Source organism: Ursus americanus, chromosome 4 (genome assembly GCF_024610735.1).
Source record: "Ursus americanus isolate L20-20 chromosome 4, mUrsAme1.1.p, whole genome shotgun sequence".
NCBI classification, from domain to species: Eukaryota; Metazoa; Chordata; class Mammalia; order Carnivora; family Ursidae; genus Ursus; species Ursus americanus.
In genome coordinates, this window is record NC_142130.1 from 96,050,048 (window position 1) to 96,063,598 (window position 13,551).

Here is a 13,551-nt window from a genome sequence, read left to right on the forward strand (position 1 = left end):
AGAGATGGACACAGCACCCCCAGCCCTCCACCCCTCGCTTTCCTTCCCTCACACGGCGTCACGGATAGCGCTCCACACCAGGGGGTACGGCGCTCCCTAGTCTTGCTTCAACAGCTGTGTGCACACCATCGTGGGAATGTTCCAGAATCCCTGCAGCCGTTTGCCTTCTGATGGACACTGTGGTGGTTTCTACAATAACCACCAGGCTTTAACAAATCTGAAAATTTGTAGGTATCCTGACGACCTACAATTTGAATCACAGAAGCTCTTCTGAAACGCAAGTGGAAGGAAATCCAGCAGGTACAACAGGTGTGTAGAGAAGGAGGTGGGGACCTGCAGCCCCGGCGCATGCCCCCGCACTTCCACGGTGCCCTGAGGGTCCCACGTGGCCAACGCTCTCTCTCTAGCCCTCTGGCCTGCTACACCTGGACATGGTGACTCAGGGGCTGCAAGTGTGTGGGGGGATGGGAATGGGGGGGCCTCAGTGATGTGGTCAGGAAAGATTAGCCCAAGAAGGTCCTACCCCACCCAAGGGTGCTAATCTTTGCTGAGAACGTGGCCATGGCCTTGGCAGTGAAAGTAAGTGCTCTTGTTGGCAACCTCATTCTATAGAGTGACAAGGACGTAAGTCATAGGGGGTCAAACCCTGTGGCAGGGAACCTTCTTGGTGGATCAGCTGACGTCACCCCAGCTGCTTCCTTCCATCCGCTCTTCCTGCTGTGCGAGCCGCTAGCTGCGTGGTCTGTGCTCAGTGTTGCCTTCTTGGGAGATGCTGATCTGGCCACAAGCAGCAGTGCCGGCAGCCTGGCCTGTGGGCACCGTGACCTCGGCACTTGACTCGTTTCTCCTGATTCTCTCATCCGGTTGTCATCTTTGAGAACAGGTGGCCGAAGGAAAAGAGATCTCTGCACATCCCCAGAGAATACCCCTGGGTAGAGAACTAAGACGGAAGCCAGGGGTCATGTGGGTGTCCGAGGGCTCCCTCTAGCGGGCACTGGGGCCATGCAGTGCCAGCCACGGAGCCCCCCACCCCTCCTGGGGGACAACGCACCGGGGAGGCAGGTTTGTAGGATGGAGGAGAAGGGGGGCACCGGGACCCCCAAACCAAGGAGAGAAAGGCTGCAGCATTCAGGCCAATAGGGGCAAAGGCAGCTGCCCCGTGAGAAGTGGCTAATGATCCTTGCGGCCCGAGCTGCGGAAGCTGGAGGTGGGTCCACCTGGAAGGGGACAAGGCCCCCCCAGGGGCCATCTGGCAGGACCAATGGCATCGAGGACAAGACGAGCCGGCCCAGACTGTGGCCCTTGGTAAAGTCTTGGGAGTAAATTCAATTCTTGGAGCAGAAAGTCAGACATTGTCTAAGTCAGTAAATCAACAAAGAGAGAGACAATCACATTTGGGTTTATATTTACACATATGGAGAGAGAGAGAGCTTATCCAACATGAAATGTGCTTTGCTAAAGTGTACGACTCGCTGCTTTCCGATGTCCTCACAGAATTCCGCACCTGCTACCACTCTCCGGTTCCAGAAGATTTTCGTCGCCCCCAAAAGAAGCCCGTAACCGCTACCCTACTTCCTGTCCCCAGGGATGTGCCTGTTCTGGGCGTGTCGTGTGCGTACAACCATGCACATGGCCTTCACTTAGAAACCACGGTAGCTTTCAAAAGCAACACACAGCATACGAGAAGGATCGCCCCAGCTCAGAAAGGTTGAGACACCCCCCCTCCAAAACGTTACGGGCCACCAAGGTGTGCTGGCTCTGAGCTCCCAGGTTTTCCCGAGACTGTGTCTTGCTGTCACAGCCACTTAACACCCTCTGATGTAGCCACGGTCGTTGGCCACGGTTTGCCGACGAGGTTTGGAGGATGTCTAACTCTTTCCAGAACATGACAGCTCCTCTTTAACCCTGAAGACTAGAGGTCTGAGAGGGAGAAAGAATGTCCAGCCTCTGCCGCCCAGGACCCTGAAGGGCCTCAGAGCAAACACGCAGTGAGGGAGAAGTTTCCGGGACAAGTGCTGCGCTGCGGGCCAACCCAGAGTCCATCCAAGAGAATCTGGTGGAACCAGAGAGAACTCCGCTGCCCCCCAAACCCAGTTGCTGCCCCTTGGACCCAGCACGGCGCCCAGGCCAGGCTGGTCTTGCCCCGAAGGGATTCCTCCAAGGGGCACTTTGGTTGGCTGGAGACCTCACCGGGACTGGGCCGTGGTCTGAGGCTGCGCCCACCCCCTTCGTTCCTTCAGTTTCTCCGCTCCGAAGTGCCAACCCTGCAGCCATCCTGAGACTCCCCACTATACCTGATCTCTCCCCCCGCCCCCGACTGTCCCCACCGGGTCTGTTGCCAGCTCGACCCTGTGGCTGAGTTTGAAGCAAAACCTTCCTCTTTATGCCACTGAGAGTTTAAGGACTCTTAGAACAGAGTGAGGAATCCCAGTGACCGGCCAGCGTCTTCTGGGACAAGACAGAGCCACGCAGCCGACGCAGAAGGAGCCACTGCCAAACAAGAAATGCTGAAGCCACACTCTTAACGCCCAGCAGTACCGAGGGTCGGGGAAAGGCACGCACACGTGACAGGAAGTAATAATCAGGTCGATGGCCACAGCGCGAGTGTAAGGGGTGGAAAGCCTAGCATTTCTCTCCCCTTTACGCCAGCAGCAAGGGGGTTCGGCTTCTCCCAGGCAAGTCAAAGTTTTCGTTCTGTGGGTTCTGGAAGGTTCTACATACGTACACCATGTCCAAGTCGGTGAGGAAGGTATTCGATTTCAAAATGACCCCTGGGTCCTATGGAACCCAATTCATTACGTGAATTCACTGTGAGCCACTGATGGGTGCATACTTCAGAGGTGCTCTGACCAGCAGGTGGAGGCATAATGGGTGCCCTTTGGGGCCCCCCGGGGTCAGCTGAGTGGCCAGGGTGCCCGATGGTGCCATGAGGGGCATCATGCGGCCCGTGGCCCCACAAAAGCAGCCCGCATATCCCAGCATTGAACCTCAGCAAGGCTGTGGCCTTGGGTAAATTTCTCTCAACGTCATCATTTGCAAAGTAAGAATAAATATGTGATTTCTCACTGCACTTTGGGTAAAGGGGAAAAAGAGTCTCCAGCCCACATCCTAGCACTTCCCAGCCCCCAATTTTAACATTGGTAAACGCTCTTTGGGTGCTCTATGAACATTGGCTGTCCCCAGCCAAGAACATTGTTGAAACGTCCCCGTCCCCCTGGGAGACACCCCCACTCTGGCCGGTCCCGCAGAACTCAGGGTAAGAACTGGGCTCTGGGGGACTTTGGGCCCCTGGCAAGCAAGTCATTAGAAGTAATCGCTCAAACTTAGTTCGTGCATTTCAGCGTCACGTTTTTAAAGCTGGCAGATCACTGTGGGACTTTACATGAGGCTGAGACCCAGGACCAAGGTAATGTCCTCCCCCGTGTCTGATGCGGCTGGGAACATGACGCAGAGCAGAATGGCCCACATGTGGCAGGGGCCGTCACCCGACCTCGCTCTTCCAGGAGGGCTCCGAGCCCTGGGAGGCCTCCTTCTGGTGCGTCCTCACAAGCCAGCCTCACTGGCTGCAAATTCCCTACCAAAGTACTGCCTGGCTCGTGTCTGTTTCCTCCTCTGAAAAACATACTCCGTGGGCTCATGTGGGAGCACTCGGAGAGCTAGCAAATCTCAAGTGCTCACTCGGCGTCTCACCGGCCAGGTGCTCCATCAGTCCTGGCTTCCAGCTCTACCAACCTCTCTGGGCATCAGCCACCGTGATGCGTGGCTGGAGGCACCACCATGAGACGGTCACACCTGCGGCAAAACCAAAAGGCCCCCCAACACCTCACCCCTGCTGGCAGAACCCACCCCGCCCCGCCCCTGCCGCAGACGCAGCACACTCTGGGGAACTGCATCCCTCTCCAGGTCCCTACTCCTGCCCCGGGGTCCTTCACACAGATCCCGGGGAATGAGAGGCAGCTGCAGACTTTGGGCAGACGCACAAAATGTGTAACAGACACATAATTCACCCTCACTTAAAAATTCCTTGTACAAAACAGCCACTTGATTTTTCTCTATTGCTGAACTTAAACCCCCCACCCAGGCACCTGCAGGTAAATTCAGTCCAGGGTCTCCTGCCCAGGGAGCTGGGGGCTCACGGGGGTCCTGGCTTCCACCAGGGGGCAGGTCCTGCTTGGCCCACCCTGGGGGAAATTCTCAGTGAGTCCCAGGGGGCTGGGGTGGGTGGCGAGGACTTCTGCAAGCCTCCCCCAGACAGCTGTTCATCTTGTCCCTCAGCTTCCCCTGGGCTAGTGCACACCCAGGTGGGGTCCTAGGACATTTGGGGTGCCCTCTCAGACCGTTCTGTCTCCTGCAGGTTCAGTGGAGCTCCTCTAACTCTCTCCGGTGGGACGCAAAGCAGCCAAGCAGCCGTTGCTCCTTACTGACCTGAGGGCCCTGGAGCCGCCTGCCTCTCTCCCCCCTTCCCCCAGAGGCTACCCCACCCGGTGCCCTGGCCATGAACCGAGAAGGACCCCCTCCTCTACTCTGAGAGCTTGGAGCTGCTGGGACTGGGGGAGTGTCTGCAGACCCTGGAACCAGACTGGGGGCTCCCGACCCCCTCTCTGCTGTGTGACCTTGGGCTCTTGACCTCATGCTCTGTGCCTCTATTCGCTCACTTGTAGCCCATACCTCGCAGGGCTGCTGTGGGGCTCCGCGAAGTAAAGTCCGTGAGACAGGACAGCCCTGCAGCAAGGAGCCTTCCTTAGAGGAGCCCAAGTCGCTCTTTTATCATGTGTAGGGGGCAGGGCACCCAGTGCTCCCCCGAGACCCTCCCCCTTCCAGTCCAGGTCTCTCCCCCACACAGAGCACCTCTCTGGGGGTGGGAGGTGGAAGGCATAGGCCACACCTGAGGTCCGGCTCAAACATAGGAAAAGGAGAATGAGGAAGAACTTCGAAATGTTGGCAAAGATGAGTTTTCCCTTAATTGATGGAGACTGGAGGTCAGTTTGTGATGGCAGGAGTGAGGGAGTGTGACTCACCCCTGCGGGGATCCTGGTCCTTGACACACAGGTCAGGTTGGCACCAGGATTTCCTGGAATTGGTAGGTACATCAGTGGTATTAGTGGGGAGAGAGGGAGGACGGGGGAGGAGGGAGGGACTAGGTGGTGAGCAAGGGAGGGACCACGGTGCTTTAGGGCTTTCACCAGCTCTATCCTGGCCCTGGAGGGACGCAGACCCAGCTACAGACCCAACCTTCCCAGGTCGAGTGCTGGGGCAGGTGTGAGCCAAGGTCTTGGTATCCCTGCTTCTGTGGCCTGGTGAGCCTCCCTCATCTGACCTGGGGAGGAGGGGGCAGGGGATTTCGGGGGTGGTCCTAGGGGAGCCAGAGAACACATCTGCCAGCCTTTGGGACTTTTTAGATTCAAAAGGCATGATTCAGATTTAAGATTGAAAGGAGGGGAACAAACAGAGGCCAGGGAGACAGGGGTCTCCTGGGGCTGCCCCGCTCATGGGGGGGCGGGGGCTGGGCAAGAAGAGGCAGGAGGCCTCGGTGGGAGGTGGGAGATGAGGCTCATCCCAGCAGAATCCAGCTCTTCCTATCAAGGATTTCACAAGACCCATTTCGATCTCCTGAAAGGAAGTTACACTTACTAATTTTATACTTAATAACATGCCTACACACAGAGTAAAATAAACGTGCATAATGCCCCATAAAATAGGAGGAGCAAAGGGAGCGCGAGGGTGGATGGAGCGACACCGTGCGTTTCCGTGCATGCCCTGCATGATGGCCTGGGGGGAGGTGTCGCAGGCGTGGTGGCTTCCCCTGCACAAACCCCTGCCCCTCCCGTGAGTGCGTGGCCTAGGAAGGCAGGGAGCCCCAGCCGACTACTCACAAGCCACGTGGGGCCCCGTCCCTAGCGACGACGTGTTTGAAACGACCCATTGGCCGAAGCTCCAAGCTCAGCGAAGCCTTCGCTCGATTCTCATCAGATTGCATTCCTGGGAAACCCTGGCATCTCCAGACTTTGCAAAAACCCAGACGACAACTTCATGTCAGGATTTAGACAGAAGTAGGTTCAGGTTTGTGTCTGCCCTGGGCATCCAGCGGGAAGTCCATGGACACCCTGGCGCACCACAGACCCCTGCCGTGTCTGGCTTCGTGTCCACTCGATGCCAGTAGCCCCCCCCCCCATTTGTATGATGCTCAGAAACGTGCCACCAATTTCCAAATACCCCCGACGGCTGCGCAGGCCCCACTGAGAACCACTGGTCAAGACCATGCGTCTCTGGGCCCCCACCTCCCCACCAAGCCTTCAGCCCGTGTCTTGGTGATGCCCTCCTGCCCCAGACCTCAGGAACACACATGCTGTCAAGTGGGGTTGGTGGACTTGGGGCGACAAGGGACACCACTCAGTGGGGAACCTTGGTAAGACGGCGTTAGGAAGGATCAACTATAGGACTTGGGCGTGTGTTATGTGACTTGGGGACGTTCAAGGAAATGGGGCTTGGCTCAGGATTGGGAGCTGGCAGGAGGCAGAGGTGGCCGAGAGATTGGGTATCCTCATAAATCTTATCTAGAAGGGGGAGGAATGAAGCCAGGCAGCGGCTGGGAGGGGTTGGAAGCTGCGGTACACATGCTCGCCAGCAGAGAGGGCTGGTGGTCCCTGGGGTTTGGACCAGGTCAGCCGGCTGGCGCCTCAGCCGGTGCCCTGGCTGGGGCATGGGGGTGTCTCCTGCCACCAGGGTCAGCGGTCTGGCCGGCGGCAGGCTCTCTGTGAACTCATTTGAGAGCATACCACAGCCCCCCCATGGGCTCAAGACAGGGCTAGGCTGAGGCACGAAACTGAAGGGGGTGCCCTAAATCCGAGCGATATAGATAAATGGCATTTTAGTGCAGTATTTTTCTAAGGTGGCCTGGCAGGGTCTCCGGATGTCTGTAGGCTTTTGGGCCCAGAGGCTTTGCCGGGACGCGTGAGCCACAGGTTTACCTGGCTGCTTTGGTTTGACACAGGCTGGAGAGGATTGGCAATCTTGAGCCCTGGGTCAGCCTCTGCACTTCGGACTTGGAGATCCCGTCCTCCCCGACAACCCGCTTTGCTTAGTTGTTGCGTGTCTGCCCCACACAGATGGAGGTGCCCAGCTTGCCTGCCTGGCTGGCCCGAGCCGGGGCCTGGCCCCACCCTGCAGACCAAGGCTTGCCGGGCCTCTGTGGTTTTTGGAAGCTCCCCAGATGACTGTAACATCTGTATCCATTCCTTGAAGCATCCGTGAGGCTATTGGCTTTGGGGGGGCGGTGCTAGCATTCACGCTGCCCGGGACAGCCTCCCCCCTCTCCCCGACCATGGAGCAGACAGTCAAGCATGACTTGCATGAAGATCCCTGTGCCCCCTGCAGGAACAACAGAGAGAGGTTTGGGGGAGAACTTTGAGCCCCAAGATGAGACGATTAAACCCCCCAGGTTGATTCTCCTGAGCAAGGTGGGGGGGTCCCTGGAAGGAGGCCCCTGTGCTGTGGGTGAAGGTTGTTTCCATGTCTGAGTCTGACCTGGGGTCTCCCCGAGTTACCCGGGAAGACACTCCCAAGACTGGAGCGTGCAGCAATGGGCTAGAAGACATGGCCACAGGTGGTGGGGGCAGGGGGCAGGACCGCCCCCGTGGTGGTGTCTGTGGCTCGGATCCAGCCCGCGAGTGAGGCGGCAGGTGGCGACAGCAGTGTCTGTGAGGGGTGACGGCTGCTGGGCGGCGCTCCTGAGCTGCATCCAGGGAGGGCGGGGTGCGGAGCCTGGGGACCCTCGTGCCTCCATGGGGCCAGGGGGTGTCCCTGTCCCCGGCCAGGCCTGAGCCCTCTCCTCACTCCGCAGGTGCGCGACCACGCCTGGAAGCTGCAGGTCCCCGAGGGCCCGTTTGGTCACCGGGTGGCAAGCCTCCTCTGAGGGCCTGGCAGCCGCAGGCAGAGGATACAGCAGCTCTTTGGTACCCCCCCCCGCCCCCGCCCGAGCACCCCCTGGGACGGCTGGCCTGGGGGCAGTGATTCCTCAGCTGTCGGTCAAGAGGCCGGGGCATTTTCCCGGAGTCCAAGCCCGGGCCACCCAGGGCCGTGGGAACTCGCGCTGAGAGCCACTGGGGGTGAGGTGGCCCCGCAGAGGTGGGGCTCTGTTTGCTCAGCTCACCCCTGGAGTGGGTCAGCGGGGAGCCACGGAGAACAGATCCGGACTCAGGACCCTCCAAGAGGAAAGACAGGGAGGTGTCCCCTCGCTGGGGGAGGGTGTGGCGAGCGCACTGCAGCCAGCAGCTGGAGGATGGCTGCCACCCGCACCCAGGTGTGAGGACTTGCTCGGGGGGGATAACGCGTCAGTGGGGGTCTTGCTCTCCCGGGACCTCAGGGCTTTAGATTCAGAAGCCTGGGCGTCTTGCCGTGGCCCCCTCGCAGCAGACCCCATTGCACGGGACTTTCAAAGTCTTTTTCCTTATCTTTCCTTATCTGCAAGGCAAGGGTAATGATATCTCACTTCCCGGGACATTGTCAGCTCTGGGGACCTGGCCCCAAGTGCAGGTCCCAAAACAAGGAGTTCTGATGGGAGCCGGGGTCTCTTTCTCAGTAAGAGGGTGACTCAGACCAAGACACCCCACTTCTGTGGGCTGCACTACCTTCTGAAGGCCCTTCGGAAGGAAGGAGCACGCGGGGAATCGCATCTCTGGCCGAGGGAGCGCAGCCGGCAGAACAGCCCATGGGACCCCGTCCCGAGAGGGGGTGCGCGCTAAGCTTCCCACCTGGGGGCCCCGCGTAGCAGCGGTGGGGAGATACATGTCCCAGAAAGTCAGGGACGGAGGGAACAACCCTGTATCTAGGGGTCGTTAGGACGTTCTGAGAACCTGGGATGGAATCCTCATGGTGAGACTAGCTCATTTCTTCACAAAGCTACATCCGTTTTCAGAAGAAACAGGTGAGAGAAGGCCTCCAACGAGTCACAGGAGTTACACTTCACTTGCAGATAAATACAGAAAAGTGCCAGTTGGTGAGACGGTTTTATTGGTTTGCTCTCTCCATGAAGGAAGACGGTAATCATCTTCTTTTTTCTGCACCTTACATCTGAAATGTCTTGTCTGAGTTTGCCCGAGGTGGTGGCCCTGAGAAGGCTGCAGGGCCCCCCGCCATGGCAGGTGCGGTCTGAGGCCGGTGACAGCCTCACGCAAACCATGCGGCTACTTAGGGGTCATCTTTCCGGTCGGGGGGGCCTGGGAGGCTCTGGGCCAGAGGCACTCGCACCCCCTCCCGCCACCCCCGTCTGGGAGAGGCCGAGAAAGGAGAGCCCCTTGGCAGAAATAAAACACAAGAGCATCGAGTCTCAGGAAAGAGGAACGGCTGAGTACAGCATCTTTATTGGTAAAGACATCAGGCCCCAGGCGCTAGCTGGCAGCAGGGCTTGCCGGGAGCAGGTGGGAGAAGAGCGGGGACGCGCGGCAGCTGGCAGAGGACACAGGCAGGTGCCCTGAGTGCAGAAGGTTGTATCCCGGGGTGTCCAGGGCCAGTGGACGTTGCTTCAGAATCTGCATTCTGGAAACAAAGCACAAGCATGCATCCCCATGACCAGCCTCGGCCTCACCCGCCACGTGCAGGGCTTCTGAAGGTGAAGACAGTCTCCAAGGTCAGCGCCTTGTGCTGCTTTCTCCCCAAGTCACTGGGAAAGTGTTGAGTGTCCGACCTCGTGGAGAATAGCCATATGTACCACCAGAACCTAGGGCTTCTGGCAGGTGATAGAAAGGATGGGCCTGGGCAGGGCCACTGTCAGCACCCAAAGGAGAAGATGTAACACCCCCATCTCTCCCCCCTGAGGGGCCCCCAAAGAATGGGGACAGCCAGCAAAGAGGCAATGGACAACTCCCTCCTAGTCCCAAAGCCTTATCTGAGCCTCTGCTTGGATTTGCCAAGAAGGGACAGGAGGCCTGGGGCCGTGGGCGGGGCCCCATCACCGGCATCAGCTGGAAGGCGGCCCCACTCCCTCATTACTGGGGACAAAGGGCGCGTGCCGATTCCAGGAAGGTGCCTTGTGTAGGCGCCTGTGTCCTTCTTAGAAGATGAGCTGGCATTGGGACTGCCAGGTGGCTTCCAGCAGACGTCACGCCCCAAATGTGGGACGGGACTGACGGAGCCAGGGCTGCACACCCCACCCCTGCCCCACCCCGTGTGTGCAGACACCTGCTTGCGGCTGACTCGGGGTTCCCCGGAGTGGCTGTCCTGACCCCACTGCACTGAGGAGGAAGGGAAGGGGGGCACTTTGGGTGGAGGCAGAGTGGGGGAAGATGGGGGGGTGCAGAGAGACACCGAGGCTCCGTGCCCAGAGCCACCACTGTCTACACCACCAGGAGCGCATCACAAACGACAATGCTGTTTGCTGAATGTAGCTTCAGACATTGGCCCCGCTTCGCACACCGGTGCATTTTCTGCTCCTCTCCAGGGTAGTTTTAAACTAGCTCCCTGTACAAAGCACCTTGACTTTGAACACCTTTTCGAAACAACGGCTTTTAGAGTCGGCACAAACCGCTCGGCAGAAGGACAGCAGGGGACAGCCCCTGGGCACGGCTCCTCTGACTGAGGCCTCCGCCTATGGACAGCCACGGCGTCGGGTGTCCTGCCCGGACGTGTGTGGCCTCCGGGGACCCAGGAAGGATGCCGGGAAGGCGGGGCGGCTCACCTGTATCCTGCAGAGGCTTGAAGCACCAGATCACCCCAGGGATGCTGGAGTCGAAGCAGCATCCCCGATTGTTGCACTGCTCGGAGGTGATTTCGGGGTAGCCACAGTCCACCCTGTCCTTGGGCGACACCTCGCACAGGTTCGTCGCTGTCCCAAACGACACCCGGTCAGCGCCGAGCCCGCCTGGCCCCGGGTTGGTTTGCTGACATCCGTTTGCCAGCGGGCCCCCCGCTTCTGAGTTCGAAGCACATGACCCCACCCGTACCCCAACACCTGCTCGAGGAGGACGCTCTTCCCGCGGAAGGTTTACTTGCCCTGTCGGAGCTCTGGCCTCCGCCAGGGTGCCCCTTGCACTGTGTGTCCCCAGTGCCCTGTTGGGGGTCCACGCACCATGGTTCCCTCCCGCTGGCAGGAACCCGTGGCCATCTGGGGGCCCCCAAACCCAGAAACAAGGTTCCCCGTCACTGTTTTATCCACAAGAACTGTCCCCCTAAAAAGTGAATAGTATAAAGGAGATGCACACTCAAAATAGAAAACCACAATGCATGCTGTTTTCCCTTCCTTTTCCATGTCTTCCTGTCTCCCAATTGCTTGGTGTGTCCCATCTTCCTGGCACATCCTTGCGTCCTCAACAATTGTTTTTGAAGCAAGACTATGTTGTCTCAAGTTCTGCAATGTTTGCCTTGTCACCTAATGGGATTTTCCCTAGGAAAACAGAAACCACAGGAAATCCCCCAAATCCTCTCTATCCCTGCCACTGGGTGAGTCCTCATTCCAGTGGTTTCCGAGTTTCACTAGGGCTGGGAACCCAGAGACCCTGTGGTGTGGGGGGCACTTCCCGGGCAGCAGGAGGAGCAAAGCCGTCCAGGTGACCCTGGCGGGCACGCAGGCTGGGAACCACTGCCTTTGGCACCTGATAAGAGCCACACCCTAATTTCTTCAAACTTGGGTGGATGGGACGGCCACACCCCCCACCTGCAGGTGCAAGGCCAGGGCTGAGTGGAAATTGTTGGTGTGTACTGAAAATGTTCTGGAAGAAACTGTGCTCATTGGTCTTTCTGTTGGTAAATGTGTCCACACAGTGCGTCAAGACCTAGCTGGTAATTCAGAAATCTGCAGCCAAGAAGGCAATGGGGTAGTAGGGTTGGCAGGGGCTGCCGGCCAGGCCAGGAAGACCTGGGTGCTAACCTGGGTCCAGCACCGACTGGGAGGGTTGCCTGTGGTCAGTTACTAACTTTCTGAGCCTCTGTTTCCTTGTCTGTAAAATGGAAACAGTAAGACCCAGTTTGTAGGGTCCGGTAAATGGCAGTTACTAATTCACGTGGGGGTCTGGTCACCTTCCCCAAGCCCCCAAGCTGTCCCCCCGAGCCTGGATCTGGTGTCCCTTCCCACTCTGCCACCAGCACCCTCCTTCCTGCGGCGTGGAGAGGAAGTCAGAGGAAGTACTCACACAGGCCCTGGTACGCCGCTGTCCAGCTGGAGGACCCCAGCACCAGGACCACCACCAGCAGCCAGAGCGCTCTGGCCTCCATGGTCACGGGCGGGCGGGCTCCGGGGACCCGTCTGCTCAGAGATGTGCCGCGTCAGCCAAGAAGACGCATTTATACCGCTGTGTTTGTACAGGTACTCTGGCTTCTGTTTGTTCGGGGACAGCCCTCCCCTCTGGCTCTGGCCGCACCTGCTTTTCCCTGCACAGGACTGGGAAGCCCCCAGCGGCTCGTCTTCCTGAGGGGGACAGGGCGGTCTGACCCCACCAGTGCAGAGCAAGCCAGCTGAGAGGCCAGACTCCAGTCTCCAGATTAACACTCCTCTCCGGAGAGCAGGGCTGTCAGTCCCAGGCTAGCCTGGCCTCGGGGACAGCATGAAGGCTCAGCGTGGGGCTGGACGGCAGCCAGAAACCCAGCCAGGAACAGCCCAGAAGGTTCCCTGCTCAGTGACCACAGCACCCAGAGTCCCGGACCGGCCTTGGGGACTTGAAAAGATGGGTCACACCCCACTGCCTGTGAGTCAGGCACGCTGTGCACACGGATCTCATTCCTCCCTCATAACTCTTAAGATCCTGTCCTTTCTGTCTCTATTGTTGACAGTAAGATTGATTTTCATCATTAAGTACACTTCCATAAATGTATTCAATAAACTTATTCAATATTTTAATAAAATTTAGGTTAATAAATTGTAATATTTTGATAAAAATAGAATACATGCAATAGATTTTGAAAATTAGACAATCCAAAAAAAAAAAAAAGCCCTCCTGTCCAGAGGTATCTGTGTTTAACACTTTCTTAGGTATTTTTCCAGAAATGTTCTCTCTGGATCCAAGCATGTGTTTACCACAAATGAGAGCTTACTAGACGTCTTTGCTCAGCTTGCCTTTTTTTTTTTTAATGAAGGATAGATCCTGGAAATTACTTTATAACAACTTATCAAGAACAAGATGGGACTAATTGCACCCACCTTGCAGAGGAACGCACTAAGGCTCACAAGACAAGGTGCCTGTGTGGGGCTCCGTCTCATGGGCCTGGCAGAGCAGGGACCCAGGAAGCTGTGTAGGAGATGGAAGCAGGTGCACCTGCTGGTCCCCGCGGCCCCCGGTGGGGGTGTGGGGTGGGAGGAGGACCTGAACTACCCCGGAGTTTGTGCCCAGAGCTGCCCTCCACGCAGGGACTGATGGGGCCTGGCATCAAGCATGGAGTCCCGCCTTGCGACAGCCCAGGCCTAGCCCCTCCTACTCAGCAAGCCCCTGAAGAACCGACCCCAGGCGACCCCCACCATCTGCTCTGCACGCCCCCCACCCCCAAGATAACTGCAGACTGCAGAGAGCAATGTCTGTGTTGTTTTCAGGGCTGTTTTGCTCCCAGAAGGAGAGCGCGCGTCCAAGC

At 58.1% G+C, this 13,551-nt stretch overlaps 1 protein-coding gene across 1 annotated transcript; it reads right to left on the reverse strand.

Moving 5' to 3' along the window:
- Positions 1–9,330: 9,330 nt before the first annotated feature.
- On the reverse strand, positions 9,331–12,496 carry TFF3 (trefoil factor 3). The gene is made up of 3 exons (XM_045774203.2): positions 12,123–12,496; positions 10,673–10,819; positions 9,331–9,534 (listed from the first exon to the last, which is right to left on the reverse strand). Exons 1-3 carry the CDS (start codon positions 12,202–12,204, stop codon positions 9,521–9,523), a joined length of 243 nt encoding a protein of 80 aa, XP_045630159.1. The 5' UTR covers positions 12,205–12,496; the 3' UTR covers positions 9,331–9,520.
- Between the last annotated feature and the right edge of the window lie 1,055 nt (positions 12,497–13,551).

Bases quoted from the DNA above. Each gene is read 5' to 3' on its own strand.
- TFF3 (XM_045774203.2), bottom strand. From the start codon at position 12,204: ATGGAGGCCAGAGCGCTCTGGCTGCTGGTGGTGGTCCTGGTGCTGGGG. The intron at 10,820-12,122 runs GTGAGTACTTCC...CGTTTGGGACAG, and splicing joins AGCGGCGTACCAGGGCCTGT to CGACGAACCTGTGCGAGGTG.